Source organism: Paramormyrops kingsleyae, chromosome 7 (genome assembly GCF_048594095.1).
Source record: "Paramormyrops kingsleyae isolate MSU_618 chromosome 7, PKINGS_0.4, whole genome shotgun sequence".
Classification (NCBI taxonomy): Eukaryota; Metazoa; Chordata; class Actinopteri; order Osteoglossiformes; family Mormyridae; genus Paramormyrops; species Paramormyrops kingsleyae.
In genome coordinates, this window is record NC_132803.1 from 26,690,805 (window position 1) to 26,707,252 (window position 16,448).

At 37.9% G+C, this 16,448-nt stretch overlaps 2 protein-coding genes across 5 annotated transcripts in view; one reads left to right on the top strand and one right to left on the bottom strand.

Moving 5' to 3' along the window:
- LOC111852607 (one cut domain family member 2-like) overlaps positions 1-16,448 on the top strand; it is an 82,653-nt gene that overhangs the window by 12,467 nt on the left and 53,738 nt on the right. The gene's annotated exons all lie outside the window — the stretch shown is intronic.
- On the bottom strand, positions 36-14,725 carry LOC140592130 (anti-apoptotic protein NR13-like). 3 transcript variants are annotated; one of them, XM_072714648.1, is made up of 4 exons: positions 13,103-14,707; positions 1,055-1,467; positions 464-568; positions 36-192 (listed from the first exon to the last, which is right to left on the bottom strand). In XM_072714648.1, the coding sequence occupies exons 1-4, from the start codon at positions 13,203-13,205 to the stop codon at positions 112-114; spliced, it is 702 nt and encodes a 233-aa protein (XP_072570749.1). In that variant the 5' UTR covers positions 13,206-14,707; the 3' UTR covers positions 36-111. The 3 variants fall into 3 exon arrangements, with proteins under 3 accessions (XP_072570749.1, XP_072570748.1, XP_072570747.1); XM_072714647.1 differs by lacking the exon at positions 13,103-14,707 and adding an exon at positions 2,012-2,633; XM_072714646.1 differs by lacking the exons at positions 36-192; positions 464-568; positions 1,055-1,467 and adding exons at positions 11,165-11,321; positions 11,564-11,668; positions 12,155-12,567 and having other exon boundaries at positions 13,103-14,725.

The following is a 16,448-nucleotide window of genomic DNA, read 5'->3' on the forward strand; positions in this document are numbered from 1 at the left end:
ATAGAAACATTCACAGAAATGAACCATTGAGTCAGTTTTAGACTTTTTTGGATAATATAAGTTTTATTCACACATCCAGGACAGATAATGCACATTTCCCGTCTAGCTAACTCATGTTCCTGGCAGTTTCTTGAAGATTACCATTGCTGAGGGGACCAAGCCTGGTAGGGTTCTTTTTAGCAGATAACTGATCTATTAAAAACAATACAGAGGCAGTTGTTAAGTCAAACATCTCTGTGAATTAATTTTATTATAACTATTAACTTTTTTTTTGTATGGGTAACAATGTCATAAAATGAAACAAATATACCAAACAGACTATAGGTAATTTCTAATTTTCAAGAAAAGGGTCATGGGGGAAACAACAGTGAACCATATGTACATAAATTAAGAAAAACTTGATCAAAAATCTTTCAGGAAAACATTTCTCTGAATAACATGGAAAGGAAATACTGTAACGTACAAGAAGAAAGGCAATTGTCACATTTGCAGCTGCAAGGAGAGCTCTCTTCACAGGAGAATCTGGATACCCTGGTTTGGCTGTGTGGACATAGTCCACGAACCCCCTCTACACAAGAGATAGAGAGAAGATAAAGGGGGGACATCCAAGCAGGGACGGGTAGAAGCAAACATATGTGTCAGTGACTCAGTCCTACATTTTCCCTACTTATTGATTACCATGGAAGGAGAAACATACATATACCTCAGGCTGACAGGTTGAAATATGAAGACGGACATTTCAGGAACAAAATTTTGTGTAATAAATTAACCCTGAATTCCTTTAAAAAGTAGCATTTACCAAGATAACTATAAATGAATCTCTGGTATCAATATAACTAATGAGATATTAGGCTTTGTTCAATGAAACACAGCAGAAACGCTGAGCAAAATGCTGAGAACATGTTCTCCCAGATTCCACATTCTTGCAATGCTTTGGTGGTATAACCACCTACTTTCTAACACAGGCAAGACAACCACGGGAAAAAAAAATATATATATAACAACAAACTACATAAAAGGAGCAGTTTTTGATTACAAAATTACATGCACCTACCCAGCCTCCATTCTGGATAATCCATTCTTCTTTTTCTCCAAGAAGAACATCAGTAATCATTTCTGCTAGCCGTCTGCTGCAGGCAACATCTTCATCTACGTTAGACAGTTGAACTGCCAGTATTCCCGAGAATGTGAAGAGAGTGACAATCTGGCCCCAGCTCATACTTTCATGACCAACCACTTCCAGCATCACATTCTTGAGTTCAGTCCAGGTGTTAAAGCCACTGGTGATGAAGAAAAACCGCACAAGACGGCGCAGTCTGAACTCATACTCCTTCTCCACCTCCTTTGCCATGTATCGCATGGCTTTTGCTGACTCGTTGGGAGGTGTCCTCTTTATCCCAATGCAGAAGTCCATATAGTCATTTGCCACCATAAGGGTTTCGTCCCTCAAAGAGGTGGCCATATTCACTGAAAAGAGAGAACAAGAAACACTGTTATGCTTTGGATACTCTACAACTGGGTAATTATTGGCTGCAAAAAATACAACAATAAAACCATATTTTTGGTGAAAATAAGTAAACTTTCATGTTAAATTCCTTCATGACGCCAAAGAGATGCAATTTTGAGAGGGACACATGAAGCATTTTTTTTTAATCACTGGTATAAAAATATATCCTCCTGAGACCCCACCCATTCATTTATGTCCATTGTAGTGGACATTTTGTTTTTGCATCTGTCTTTTCACTGATGTAAGGAAACATATTTATTCCTGTTGTACACTAAAGAGGACATGCTGTGAAATTAAAAATAAAAATAAATTTGAAAAAATCTAAATTGTAAGATGTCTTATTTCCTCCAAAGACAAATAACCTAAAATTGAAGGACACTTTTTTCCTTGGGTCTCAGGAGGATATAACAACAATATACATCACATTAATATACCGACTCCATGACACCATCCATGCTATTACATATACATAGAGAGTATTAGAGACCATAACTATTCAGGTACCTTCCTCCTGCTCTGGCGTTTTCCTGAACCGCCGGTAGAGGTACGCTGTGCCGGCGGCAGCAGCCATCACTCCAGCTGCACACGCAAATTTCAACATTCCCATCTTCTTATCGGAGGCGAAATGAGAATTGTCTCCCACCCCGCAGTATAAATAGGCGTCTGTGACGTGAATTCTGGAAGTTCTAAACGACGTCAAAAAAACTTGCAATTTACGTCACACCGTCCCGCCCACTGGAAGCAAAGATCGTCATCTGACATGTTGGTGCATTTCGCGCATGGTCGAAACATTCCGTGGGTAAAAGTGATGGGCGAATATTTTATGACATTTCATCTAAAAGATTCGTTATGTTCATTCACCAACTCGTACAGTGGCAATTCTTGTTTACCTAAAATTGCTCTGAAACACCTGTTTTCCGATATGTCAACGAAAAAACTGCTAAAGAGCAAGCCAAATACCACAAATAAGCGGGGTTGCCTGCTTTGGTCAGTTGGCTGGCGTGAGATTTTAAATTCGAGTTAAGTCTGCACACGCATTTACATGTAGGTAACAGTTTTTGTAAGGTTTGCAAGCTATACCCACGTTTTAATGTAGCTAATTCTATAGGTTTATAATGGAACGATATATATTTCTAATTTGTATTGAAATCTGTAAGATTTCTTGCGTGAGTCTGAAAGCGTCAGTGTCGCCAGATACATGAGAGTTTGCAACCCTGAATAAGAAATGTGAGAAGCATTTTTTTTTTTTATTGAATTATATGTCTCTTAACATTGTACCTTAGATTGTCATGTCGACCTGTTAATAGCGCAAACCTAGCAGCTTATATAGTCAGCTAACGAGTCCAAACACTAACAAACCTTGGTCAAAATCGTTTTAAAAGGTGAAAATATTGTATCTCTAAAATCCAAATATGAAACAAAATTTGAGTAACCGATTTTACAACTGCCTTGCGTAATTATAGAACTTTCTAGGCGTGAAAAAATAAAGTCTCACTTGCCGAATACAGATGAGTTATCGATCCTCACAAGAGAAAAAGGTGTGACTCGAGCCTCTCTCGCTCCCGCCTAAACAATTCTACGTATATCTTATTCGGCACTTTTTTAAATACATGTTTTTGTTTGGTTTAGATACCTTTCTACCTCAGAATTTTGAAAAGTTTTTAAGAGACCAAAAGTAGAGGCAGATACGTGTTGCAGTCACTTCTGTCCTGCTTTATTTTATGTTTGCCCTTTGACATATTTGTAATATTATGCTGTTTTGCACATCGTTATGGTTTTGTTCATTTGAGCTATGTGTTGAAAATCAATAACTTTTTATTATTTTAAGGGAATTTTGTATGTAAATAAAATTTGTTGGAAAATAAATATTTGTTTACTAATATTGTTTATTTCAATGTATTCATTCTATTTGTCAGAAGAGGGTTATTTTAATATTATATATATATATATATATATATATATATATATATATATATATATTAATATTCCAGAAATCGTTATCTGCGGGTGTGGTACCATCAGATTGGAAGCATGCTAATATAACACTCATATTCAAAAAAGGGGATAGAAGTAATCCAGCAAACTATAGGCCAATCAGTTTAACTAGCATTATTGGAAAAATAATGGAAGCTATAATTCAAGTGAAAATGGTAGATTACCTAGATGCCAATAACTTTATAAAGGATAGCCAACATGGATTTAGGAGAGGTAGATCCTGCTTAACGAATCTACTTGAGTTCTTTGAGGAAGCTACAAGTGAAATTGATCACAAAAAGGCCTATGATGTGATTTACTTAGATTTCCAGAAGGCCTTTGATGTTGTCCCCCACAAACGGCTCTTGCTAAGGCTTAAAGCTGCAGGGCTAGACATAAGGATTTAGGAGGGCACAGCCACTTTGGCCTTGGCTATTCATATTTTTTCTAGGGCACAAGGCCATTAAGCCTGGGCACAAGGCCAAAATCTGGAGTAAATTAGCTAGTGTGCAGTGGTATTGTTTTTTGTGAAGTCATTGACAAATTAAAAATTTTAATTTGAAAAAATGTTTTTTTCATTTACTTAAATTTCATAGGACACCTCGGGCCTTGTGGAGGAATTTTATTTCCATAAAGGATGCATTTTTTTATTTTCAAAAAAGCAGAAACTTTCCAAAAAGGCATTGGGCCAATACTGAGTCACTAATTACCAATTACTGTAATTACCAAGTTTAGACAACCTACGCAATACGACCTTCGATTTGAGACAGAATATATACAGTATATATATTTATAGATATATATATAGCTTTATTTCAAAAAACAAAATCCAACAATAAAGGAGCCGTCAATATTTTTGTATTTGTTTGCTCAGAACACCCGTATTCTTTTAGTGTACATGACAATTGACTTGACGTTCGTTTTTTGCACACTGCACGCTACCAGTCCTATATCCTCCCAGCAGAGCTTGGTACTTCTCTGAGTCAAATCTGCTCTGCCTCGGCAAATGTTTTTTTACAACACCATCTGACACTTACCTGAACGAAGTAGATAATTTGCAATATTTTGCGGCAGTAGCCGCGAGTTCAGCTTGCTTTCTTTTACGTTCTCGATCTTTGCGAGGCATGGTGACAGCATAAGCAGCAGACGACAACTACACGATGATTACCGAAAAGGACACCTATCTGTTATTCGGAAACCGTAGGATGGCTTTTCCAATCAAAAACGTAACCCCCGATGATGCACCATTGTCATTGCTGTGGCTCCATAGTAGGCTGGACGATACATACCGTACCAGCCAATCATGCGACGAACACATGATCGTATTAGTCCAGAATTCATTGCGGTTCATTCAGTAGTTGGGAATTACGAGATGTGCGGGTCGACCTCGTTTCTCGTATCGAAGGTTGGGTTCGGGTTCAGTACAGATGCATCGATTGTTGACGAGGTAAAGTGGACCGTGTCGTGCGCAAGTCTTTTGTGTAATGAACGTTACTTTCGGTAAAAAGGGGGCATACGGCCAGACAAACATTAAAGGCAGGCCAATCTTGGCCGTAAGGTACTTCAATTTTGAGGAGGCGTGCGGCCAATTTTGAAAGGCACGACGGCCATTGGCCGCGGCTTATGTCTAGCCCTGAAGCTGCAGGGATTTTAGGAACTGTGGCAGCTTGGATTGAAAACTGGCTAACTGACAGGAAGCAGCGAGTAATTATTACAGGCACAATGTCACAGTGGGCCTCTGTTCATAGTGGGGTACTGCAGGGTTCAATTTTAGGACCACTATTGTTCCTAATTTACATTAATGATATTGACACAAATACATACAGTAAACTGGTTAAATTTGCAGACGACACCAAGGTGGGCGGTGTAGCAGATACTGATCTAGCAGCAGTGAGGCTTCAACGGGATCTGGATTTAATTAGCGAATGGGCTGATATTTGGCAGATGAAATTTAACACAGATAAATGTAAGGTAATCCATGCAGGGAGCAGAAATATAAAGTACAGATATTTTATGGGTTCCACTGAAATAAAGGTAGCTGAATACGAGAAAGATCTCGGTATGTATGTTGATGCTTCCATGTCCCACTCTCGCCAGTGTGGGGAAGCAATAAAAAAAGCCAACAGAATGTTGGGTTATATCTCTAGGTGTGTGGAGTTTAAGTCAAGGGAGGTGATGTTACACTTATATAATTCCTTGGTAAGACCCCACCTAGAATACTGTGTGCAGGTTTGGTCACGATACCTCAAGAAGGACATTGCTGCCTTAGAAAAGGTGCAACGAAGAGCTACGAGAATGATTCCTGGTCTTAGAGGAATGTCTTATGAGGATAGATTAGCGAAACTGAATCTGTTTAGCCTTGAGCAAAGGAGACTAAGGGGGTATATGATTCAGGTCTATAAGATTCTAACGGGTCTGTATGCTGTTCAGCCAAATGCCTATTTCAATATTAGTCTAAATACTAGAACTTGTGGCCATAAGTGGAAATTAGTGGGAGAACATTTTAAAACAAATTTGAGGAAGCACTTCTTTACACAGCGTGTAGTTAGAGTATGGAATAGTCTTCCTGCTAGTGTAGTGGAAGCTAAAACCATGGGTTCCTTTAAATCAGAGCTAAATAAGATTTTAACAACTCTGAGCTATTAGTTAAGTTCTCCCCAAATGAGCTTGATGGGCCGAATGTAAATTTCTTATGTTCTTATGTTCTTTTATTATTTTGTTTATTACATTATTACATGGAACAGCATTGTGAAACTATAATATTGATAAATTATCGATATTGGTCAATACAGGAAAAATTATCGTGATTTTTTTTTTGCCATATCGCCAACCAATTTTTCTGTAGTTATTTTTTAAAGCATGGCAAAAATGCTACATTTCCACAATTTTGGCTACTAGTGTATACAGTTAGATGCATACATGTATGAAATACTAAATATAGATTTTTCTGTAGCTGTGTACTGATTGCCCTCAGAAGAAATGCCTGAATCTTTGTTTAATTTTTTTCTAATGACCAGCCACAATTTCATAAACAGATTAAATTCTTTCCATTAATTTTCTTTATGTTGAGTTATCCGATTTTGCATGGAGCATTTGCATTTTCAGCTTGATGGTTTATGGTTATTTTGTGGCTGTGCTGCTCCATAGCATAAGATTCATAACACACCTACGTTGTCAGAGAATAAAATAAACCAATAATGAAACAAATGAAAGATCAGCAGAACTATGTTGGCTGATCTGTGAATTTTAGTCCATATGAAGTTATTTACTGACTCCTGCATTTCTTTGGAAACCACAGATTAATTTGGTTGGTCCATTTAAAGATTGCAGTAATCAACTTATTCCAATGGAGGGAGCTGTAGTAGCATAAATGCCTTCAGTTCCTGGCCACGTGTTTTTCAGTTTCCGCAGTTCGTTTTTAATACTTGTATTATTAACTCTGTGGGTTTCCTTGCACAGTTCCTTGCCATTGTGGCACCAGGTGTCTTGTTTTGCGATCAGCTGAAAGGATCTGAGACAGAGCTTTCTGTTGTTCCAAAATCCGCTCTATCATCCGTTGCCTTGAGCCCCACCGTGTTGGGCACTCTGTTATGAGTGCATGCTTTGGAAGCTGAAGTTCTTCCTGGGCTTCATTTAATGCCACCTTTTTCTTCCAGCTACGGGAAAAATGTCCAACCAACTTTTTGCACAAACCTGTGCCTCGGGAAATGCGAGAGTCATCTTTAACTGCATTTTCTAAAAGAAATAAATAAGACAAAGGTAATGTAAATTTAAAGAATTGTCATTTAAATGAAAAACAACTTAAATCAAAGAAAACTGCAAGTTACAAATTTGAATGTACATAAACCATATATATATAAAAATCTGTTAAAATTAAATTTTTGCTGTTTATTAATAGTGTGATTTTAAAGGTACTAATTCTGATTACATCACTAATGATGACTGCCATTATTTACAGCTGAGTGGAATACAATGGCACCAATAGCAGTCTGCACATCATAGATGCTATTTCAATAACATAATTACAATTTTAAACGCTATTACACTTAATAAAATAATAATAATTATAATAATAAATGATGTGCATAATTTTTTCACAAACGAAAACAAGCAGGATAAATGATCAGATTAATGTTATAATGGCGCACGGTAAGGAGCTGCTTTTTGCTTTCGGATTGAATGCTTAGGTGTTCGCGGTCAATTAATTGCAAATTCAGATTTTTAAGGAAACTGTAAAGGTAAAGAAACTTACCGATTGCAAGATGCAGTCTATGCCCGAAGCATTGTAATCTTGTCCATTTATTTTGAGCGACAGCCTTCACAATGTTTGATCCATTGTCTGTGGTGACTGACACTTGCTGCTCCTCACCTAGTCCCCAGGAAACCAGAGCATCTTTCAAACCTTGAGACAGATTTTCTCCCGTGTGATCATCGGGAAAATATGCCGTTTGCAGGCATCGGCTTTTGATTTCAAACTCATCATTAATAAAGTGCACCGTCAAACTCAAGTAAGGCTCCCATGTTCTGCTTGACCACATATCCTTAGTAGTTGCGTAGTATTTCACGTCTTTTAACTCCAACTCGAAACTGGCTTTGCATTTGGAATACATTTCAGGGATGGCGACTCTTGAAAAATAACTTTGCGATGGCAGTTGGTATCTCTTATCAAGAGTCTGTATCATTTTTTGGAAGCTGGCTTTTATGAACTTTTTTCATATGATGTGCAGCTCGCTCACCTCCTGTGCTGAACTCATCATCCCTGTTTCTGCAGCCTATTTGTTGTTAAGCTAAGTCTCCTGTTCTCGCGCTCTGTTTAGGCGCGCTGCGTTGTGATTCTTTCAAATAGCATACTGCGGGAAAAGTCGAGAGCACGCAAAAAATCATGCTGTAAGGCGATTTAGAAATCGTGCATATCCACATCGCGATTTCGATACGATTTCAATTAATCGCTCAGCCCTAATTTACACCTGGTGTTTCAGTGTTGTTGTGCTTAACAGCACTTTAATATGAAAGTATGTTTGGCTGATGTCAGTTTGGCTTTTAGTTGTCCTCTTTCAGCTTTCTGGCTTTTTTTTACCCTTTTACAAGTAGAGTCACCCTTTATATACTTGCCAGAGGGAACAACCATTAGCTTATTAGCCATTAGCCTTGGAGAGATCTCACGTGGCAAAATCATTTTCGCACATTATATTTAAGCAGTGCTATAGCGAACGCAGCAGCACCGTGGCTCTGTGAGTAACGCTGTTGCCTTGTGTTTCCTGGGTTGGGACTTTGATTTCTGCGTCTGTGTGTTTTTCTTGTATTGGGTTTCTTCTGGGTTCTCCAGTTTCTTGCGGCATTCGAAAGACCTGCAGTCAGGCTCATTGGCGTCTCTTAATTCCTCATGGCTATGCGTGGGGGCGTGCGCGTGGGAGTCCTGCAAAGCTCTCCAGCTTTGTGTCCTATGCTGCCTGGGGGAGGTTCCATACCCCAGCACAGTGACCCTGACTGGGGTAAACAATTACACAGTAGCGGTGGACGTACGGTGGCTGAGGGTGATTCTGCACCCCCTCTTGACTGTTTTGTCAAAAAAAAAGAAAAACAGTGTTATGATATCTCACATTGGCTCAGAGGCGACTTTACGATTTCTCCAGTGCGTTTCCTGTTGTTAGCTGTTGATAGCTATCAGTGAATGTGATACAAAAGAATTTCAGTGAAGTCTATTGGTCCTTCTGGCTTTTTGCACCCTGAGATCATAACACCTTCCTGTGCCTACACTTGTGGCCAAAATTGATTGTGGATTGCAGAACTTTAATCAACTGTTGTTTATTTAATTGTGCAATGTATATTTGTAAGATTCTTTGATTGTTTATAAACATTACCACTAGTGCTGGGCGATAAAACAATCTCAATTTTTGATCGATAAAAAATGAGGACGATCACGATGATACACAGACTATAAAACTTGATCAACCAAGTTTGCTCAGTTTTAGAGAAAGCGCTGAGACAGACAACTCGATGGCCTATCTAGCAGAGGTTTACTGAACGTCAGCACAACAGCCAATCACCGACGACGTTGTAATTTTGCCCATCCTCCCTTAAAGAAGCAATGGGTGCGTCCGAATTGGGCTCAGGTCTGTCTGCGACTGACGTGACGTGGAGCGCGATCTGCCGGCGGCTGCAGGGGTGAAGTATAAACTGACTGCAGCGAAGTCGGACAACTTCTACGCCTCGTAGTGTGCGAGACCTGACTGCAATGGCAGCACTGCCAGAAGGGTGTAGATAAAGCTATACAAACATCACCTGCATGCACATTACTTCTTTTACAATAACTAACTCCTGATCCAAATTGTTAGCAGTAAAAAAGTAAACTATTGTGTAAAAAGATCAAATACATGTATTTCAAGGATTCAAAGTTTTTATAGTCATGCACAGAGTACAATTCAATTCTTACTTGAATGCCTTCTTCACAGATTGGAGGATTAAATAAATCAGCGCAACATTACAGTAACTAACAATAAATAAACCACTAACCTACGTGTACCATTAGAGCATTTATGTCATTTATTTAAACTTCATTTTACCAGGTAAATTAACTGAAAACCAGTCCTCACTGTTTTACGTGCTTTTCGGGAGAAATAGATAACGCATCGGAACTTCCTGGGATACAAACATCATGCGTGTAACTAAACTCTTCAGCCAATAAGGGCAAGGGTGTGTTGTCACGGGGGCGGTTCCAGTTTGTGCAGCCCGCTGAGAGGTGCTGCAAGATCTGTCTTACGTCGTCTTGCTCAAAAAAAATCTAACCATGATGCATTGCGTCAGGACCAGAATGCTTTGCTTTAAGCCAGCGCTGTAAGTGTCTGCTCCAGCTGTGTCGCTACACCAGGAGCTGAAGAAGGAGCACTAGCATCAGCACCAGCACCAGCAAAAAAAAGAAAGCCCATTCTGTTGCAGCAGCAGCTGGACTGACAGACCAACAGTCGACTGAAGCTGAACTCGAAAACTATCTCCAAACGCCTTGTGTGGACAGTGAAACCAGTCCTCTGGTATGGTGGAAAGCCTACTTAACTGCCTTTCCTAAAAGTGAGCCTCCAAGCTAAGCGGTATCTTTTGTATTCCTGCCACCAGTTCACCTTCAGAAAGGATTTTTAGTACAGGAAGCAACATTGTTACCTGCAAAAGAGCATCAACCAAGCCTGAGACCGTAAACCAGTCTTCTTAGCAAAACACCTGTATCGTGTCAAAGCAAATGCGTGCTTTCTTTTTTGTAACATAAAGAAGGTCCAAATGATTCTAGATACAGTTCTAATCAAGATTTTTTAGAGATACAAAATAAAGGTACATATTGATTACCAGCATGACAGACTTGGCATTGTTTTATGTTTGTACTTTAGCATACTTGCACAGTTAAACAATACACAGTTTGTTTATTTATTTTCTTTTTTAATTTGAGGCACTACATGTGCTAACATTCTGAATACTTGAAAAATCCAAAACCTGTTACATTTTAAGTGTGTTTCTTTTAGATAAAAGTTTTTATCATAACAAAACTATGAAGAATGCAGCCCAATTTGGCTGGGGGCAGTCCATTTTTCAGGATTTGTAATTTTCTAAAGTGTTAATAAAGAAAAAACATCTTAGAATCTAATGAATGACATATTCTTTTATAGAAACATTCACAGAAATGAACCATTGAGTCAGTTTTAGACTTTTTTGGATAATACAAGTTTTATTAACACATCCAGGACAGATAATGCACATTTCCCGTCTAGCTAACTGATGTTCCTGGCAGTTTCTTGAAGATTACCATTGCTGAGGGGACCAAGCCTGGTAGGGTTCTTTTTAGCAGATAACTGATCTATTAAAAACAATACAGAGGCAGTTGTTAAGTCAAACATCTCTGTGAATTAATTTTATTATAACTATTAACTTTTTTTTTGTATGGGTAACAATGTCATAAAATGAAACAAATATACCAAACAGACTATAGGTAATTTCACAACAGTGAACCATATGTACATAAATTAAGAAAAACTTGATCAAAAATCTTTCAGGAAAACATTTCTCTGAATAACATGGAAAGGAAATACTGTAACGTACAAGAAGAAAGGCAATTGTCACATTTGCAACTGCAAGGAGAGCTCTCTTCACAGGAGAATCTGGATACCCTGGTTTGGCTGTGTGGACATAGTCCACGAACCCCCTCTACACAAGAGATAGAGAGAAGATAAAGGGGGGACATCCAAGCAGGTACGGGTAGAAACAAACATACGTGTCAGTGACTCAGTCCTACATTTTCCCTACTTATTGATTACCATGGAAGGAGAAACATACATATACCTCAGGCTGACAGGTTGAAATATGAAGACGGACATTTCAGGAACAAAATTTTGTGTAATAAATTAACCCTGAATTCCTTTAAAAAGTAGCATTTACCAAGATAACTATAAATGAATCTCTGGTATCAATATAACTAATGAGATATTAGGCTTTGTTCAATGAAACACAGCAGAAACGCTGAGCAAAATGCTGAGAACATGTTCTCCCAGATTCCACATTCTTGAAATGCTTTGGTGGTATAACCACCTACTTTCTAACACAGGCAAGACAACCACGGGAAAAAAATATATATATATAACAACAAACTACATAAAAGGAGCAGTTTTTGATTACAAAATTATATGCACCTACCCATCCTCCATTCTGGATAATCCATTCTTCTTTTTCTCCAAGAAGAACATCAGTTATCATCTCTGCTAGCCGTCTGCTGCAGGCAACATCTTCATCTATGTTAGAAAGTTGAACTGCCAGTATTCCCGTGAAGGCGAATAGAGTAACAATCTGGCTCCAGCTCATACTTTCATGACCAACCATTTCCAGCATCACATTCTTGAGTTCGGTCCAGGTGTTAAAGCCACTGGCGATAAAGAAAAACCGCACAAGACGGCGCAGTCTGAACTCATACTCCTTCTCCACCTCCTTTGCCATGTATCGCATGGCTTTAGCTGACTCGCTGGGAGGTGTCCTCTTGATCCCAATGCAGAAGTCCATATAGTCGTTTGCCACCATAAGGGTTTCGTCCCTCAGTGAGGTGGCCATATTCACTGAAAAGAGAGAACAAGAAACACTGTTATGCTTTGGATACTCTACAACTGGATAATTATTGGCTGCAAAAAATACAACAATAAAACCATATTTTTGGTGAAAATAAAGTAAACTTTCACGTTAAATTCCTTCATGACGCCAAAGAGATGCAATTTTGAGAGGGACACATGAAGCATTTTTTTTTTATCACTGGTATAAAAATATATCCTCCTGAGACCCCACCCATTCATTTATGTCCATTGTAGTGGACATTTTGTTTTTGCATCTGTCTTTTCACTGATGTAAGGAAACATATTTATTCCTGTTGTACACTAAAGAGGACATGCTGTGAAATTAAAAATAAAAATAAATTTGAAAAAATCTAAATTGTAAGATGTCTTATTTCCTCCAAAGACAAATAACCTAAAATTGAAGGACACTTTTTTCCTTGGGTCTCAGGAGGATATAACAATAATATACATCACATTAATATACCGACTCCATGACACCATCCATGCTATTACATATACATAGAGACCATAACTATTCAGGTACCTTCCTCCTGCTCTGGCGTTTTCCTGAACCGCCGGTAGAGGTACGCTGTGCCGGCGGCCGCAGCCATCACTCCAGCTGCACACGCAAATTTCAACATTCCCATCTTCTTATCGGAGGCGAAATGAGAATTGTCTCCTATCCCGCAGTATAAATAGGCGTCTGTGACATGAATTCTGGAAGTTCTAAACAACGTCAAAAAAACTTGCAATTTACGTCACACCGTCCCGCCCACTGGAAGCAAAGATCGTCATCTGATAGGGGTGTAACGATATTACAAACCGAACCGAAATATCGCGATACACCAACCACGATACGTATCGCGAAACTCTCGTGGCGTACCGCGGTACTCTCACGCCCCCTGCTGCCCATTGTTGAGGTTGACGTCACTTGTCTCTAACTAATTTAACCAATTTAAACACATCTTTATTTTATCACATTTGATTAAATTGTATTAGTAATGATGAGCTTTTGTTCTAAATTTTGTTCTAAATATTATATTCTAAAGTTAGTATTAGAATTGTTTTTTTCTGACTAGTCTATATTGGAGGTATTTATTTAATTTTTGTTGTTTACTCAGGTATCCTGACTGTACTAAAAATGTGATGGCAAAGTTAATAAAGAAAAAGTTTAGATGTTCTTGTTATTAAGCGAATCTATTGTTCCTTAGCATTGCTGTTAAGATGACATCAACCCTAACCCCACAGCAAACAGAAACCGAACCGAGGCTCCAAAACCGTGAACCGAACCGATTCGTGCCTTTGGTGTATCGTTACACCCCTATCATCTGACATGTTGGTGCATTTCGCGCATGGTCGAAACACTCCGTGGGTAAAAGTGATGGGCGAATATTTTATGACATCTCATCTAAAAGATTCGTTATGATTCATTCACCAACTCGTACAGTGGCAATTCTTGTTTACCTAAAATTGCTCTGAAACACCTGTTTTGCGATATGTCAACGAAAAAATTGCTAAAGAGCAAGCTAAATACCACAAATAAGCGGGGTTGCCTACTTTGGTCAGTTGGCTGGCGTGAGATTTTAAATTCGAGTTAAGTCTGCACACGCATTTACATGTAGGTAACAGTTTTTGTAAGGTTTGCAAACTATCCCCACGTTTTGATGTAGCTAATTCTATAGGTTTATAATGGAACGATATATATTTGTAATTTGTATTGAAATCTGTAAGATTTCTTGCGTGAGTCTGAAAGCGTCAGTGTCATGAGAGTTTGCAACCCTGAATAAGAAATGTGAGAGGCATTTTTTTATTGAATTATATGTCTCTTAACATTGTACCTTAGATTGTCATGTCGACCTGTTAATAGCGCAAACCTAGCAGCTTATATAGTCAGCTAACGAGTCCAAACGCTAACAAACCTTGGTCAAAATCGTTTTAAAAGGTGAAAATATTGTATCTCTAAAATCCAAATATGAAACAAAATTTGAGTAACCGTTTTTACAACTGCCTTACGTAATTATAGAACTTTCTAGGCGTGAAAAAATAAAGTCTCACTTGCCGAATACAGATGAGTTATCGATCCTCACAAGAGAAAAAGGTGTGACTCGAGCCTCTCTCGCTCCCGCCTAAACAATTCTACGTATCTTATTCGGCACTTTTTTAAATACATGTTTTTGTTTGGTTTAGATACCTTTCTACCTCAGAATTTTTAAAAGTTTTTAAGAGACCAAAAATAGAGGCAGATACGTGTTGCAGTCAGTTCTGTCCTGCTTTATTTTATGTTTGCCCTTTGACATATTTGTAATATTATGCTGTTTTGCACATCGTTATGGTTTTGTTCATTTGAGCTGTGTTGAAAATCAATAACCTTTTATTATTTTAAGGGAATTTTGTATGTAAATAAAATTTGTTGGAAAATAAATATTTGTTTACTAATATTGTTTATTTCAATGTATTCATTCTATTTGTCAGAAGAGGGTTATTTTCAGAGGTGGGTAGTAACGAATTACATTTACTTCGTTACATTTACTTGAGTAAATTTTTGGGGTAACTAGTACTTTTAGAGTATATTTAAAGATATATAGGTACTTTTACTTTTACTCAAGTACATTTTTAGTGAAAAAACTTTACTTTTACTTCGCTACATTTGATGGCGTTCCTCCGTTACTGACAAAATTGTAATAAATATTAGATATATAAAATAATAATTCGTTTACGTGACTTGATCTGAAGTCTCGCGAGACGTTGGAGAGGCTGCTTCGCGAGAGTCTGCTACGCATCTCCCGAATAAGTTCAGCGCACGTTTAGAAAGATGATGGCTGAAGCAGAGGATGACGTGTGTGAGCTATCGGGGGCAGATCACCCGTGGCCTCAAATCAACTCTATTTTTTCACTTCAAGATGTGAGAAAGAACAGTTTCATAATGCGATGCAGGCTGTGTGCACCAAAAAAAAGCGACATCGCTGCGTACAAAAATTCCAGCTCCAACCTGAAAAAACGTACCGGTTAATGTCAATATGATGCCTATTTGAACCCTATTAATGGTAATTTGGTAACTATGGGCACTTTGACCTTATAGTACCACATTTCCGACACTGTTCGAATGTTTTTCCTCATATGCACGCTTGTGCAAGCAATGACAAATATCTTGTGAACCTTACAAACAACACACGTTCGGGAAAAACGTTCATTCTAAACGTCTGCATGTTTTCATATCCATTTTCCAAAAATCTAAATAAATTGAAGCGCATACTGTGACGTTATACACAAATTCGTACACTTCACTAAAGGTTTTATTTGTGACACTTCACCTAACGTTAAGTGCAGAACGTCATTGCATTTTAATTTATTCCTATCTAATGAATGCATGTACTTAAAATGTAAGAATAAAGTAAATAAATGTTTTTAAAGGAGACTGCTTTTAAAAGGAAGAGTTGCTTAGCCCAGCATATTATTCATTCACACCATTAATCATAAAACATATACATAATAATTCATATATATATATATTAAAATTTACTTATACTTATAGTCATATATTATTTTTACTTACTGCTATTTGTCCAAAGTGCCCATAGATACATAATTACCAATTTATTGATGATTCAAGTTTTAATGTATAATAAAACCAAATGTAACCTAATCTACATATATATATATATGCATATGAACCTAATTCAAAAAAGAATCCAAAGATCATTAGTGCCTTTTCCAGCCCAGCAACGAAGGTAACACAGGCAGTGATTGACAAGCTGCTGATCAGTTTTGTCTGTGAAGGAAGCCAGCCATTTTCTATTATAGAACTACCGTCATTTAGGAAAATTATAGAAACCTTGCAACCTCAGTGTACAGTCATGACAAGAAAAACACTGCGTCTGAAAGTGCAGGAT

Bases quoted from the DNA above. Each gene is read 5' to 3' on its own strand.
- LOC140592130 (XM_072714646.1), bottom strand. From the start codon at position 13,205: ATGGGAATGTTGAAATTTGCGTGTGCAGCTGGAGTGATGGCTGCGGCC. The intron at 12,568-13,102 runs GTACCTGAATAG...CTCTCTTTTCAG, and splicing joins AACGCCAGAGCAGGAGGAAG to TGAATATGGCCACCTCACTG. The intron at 11,669-12,154 runs GTAGGTGCATAT...TCTCTTGTGTAG, and splicing joins TTATCCAGAATGGAGGATGG to AGGGGGTTCGTGGACTATGT.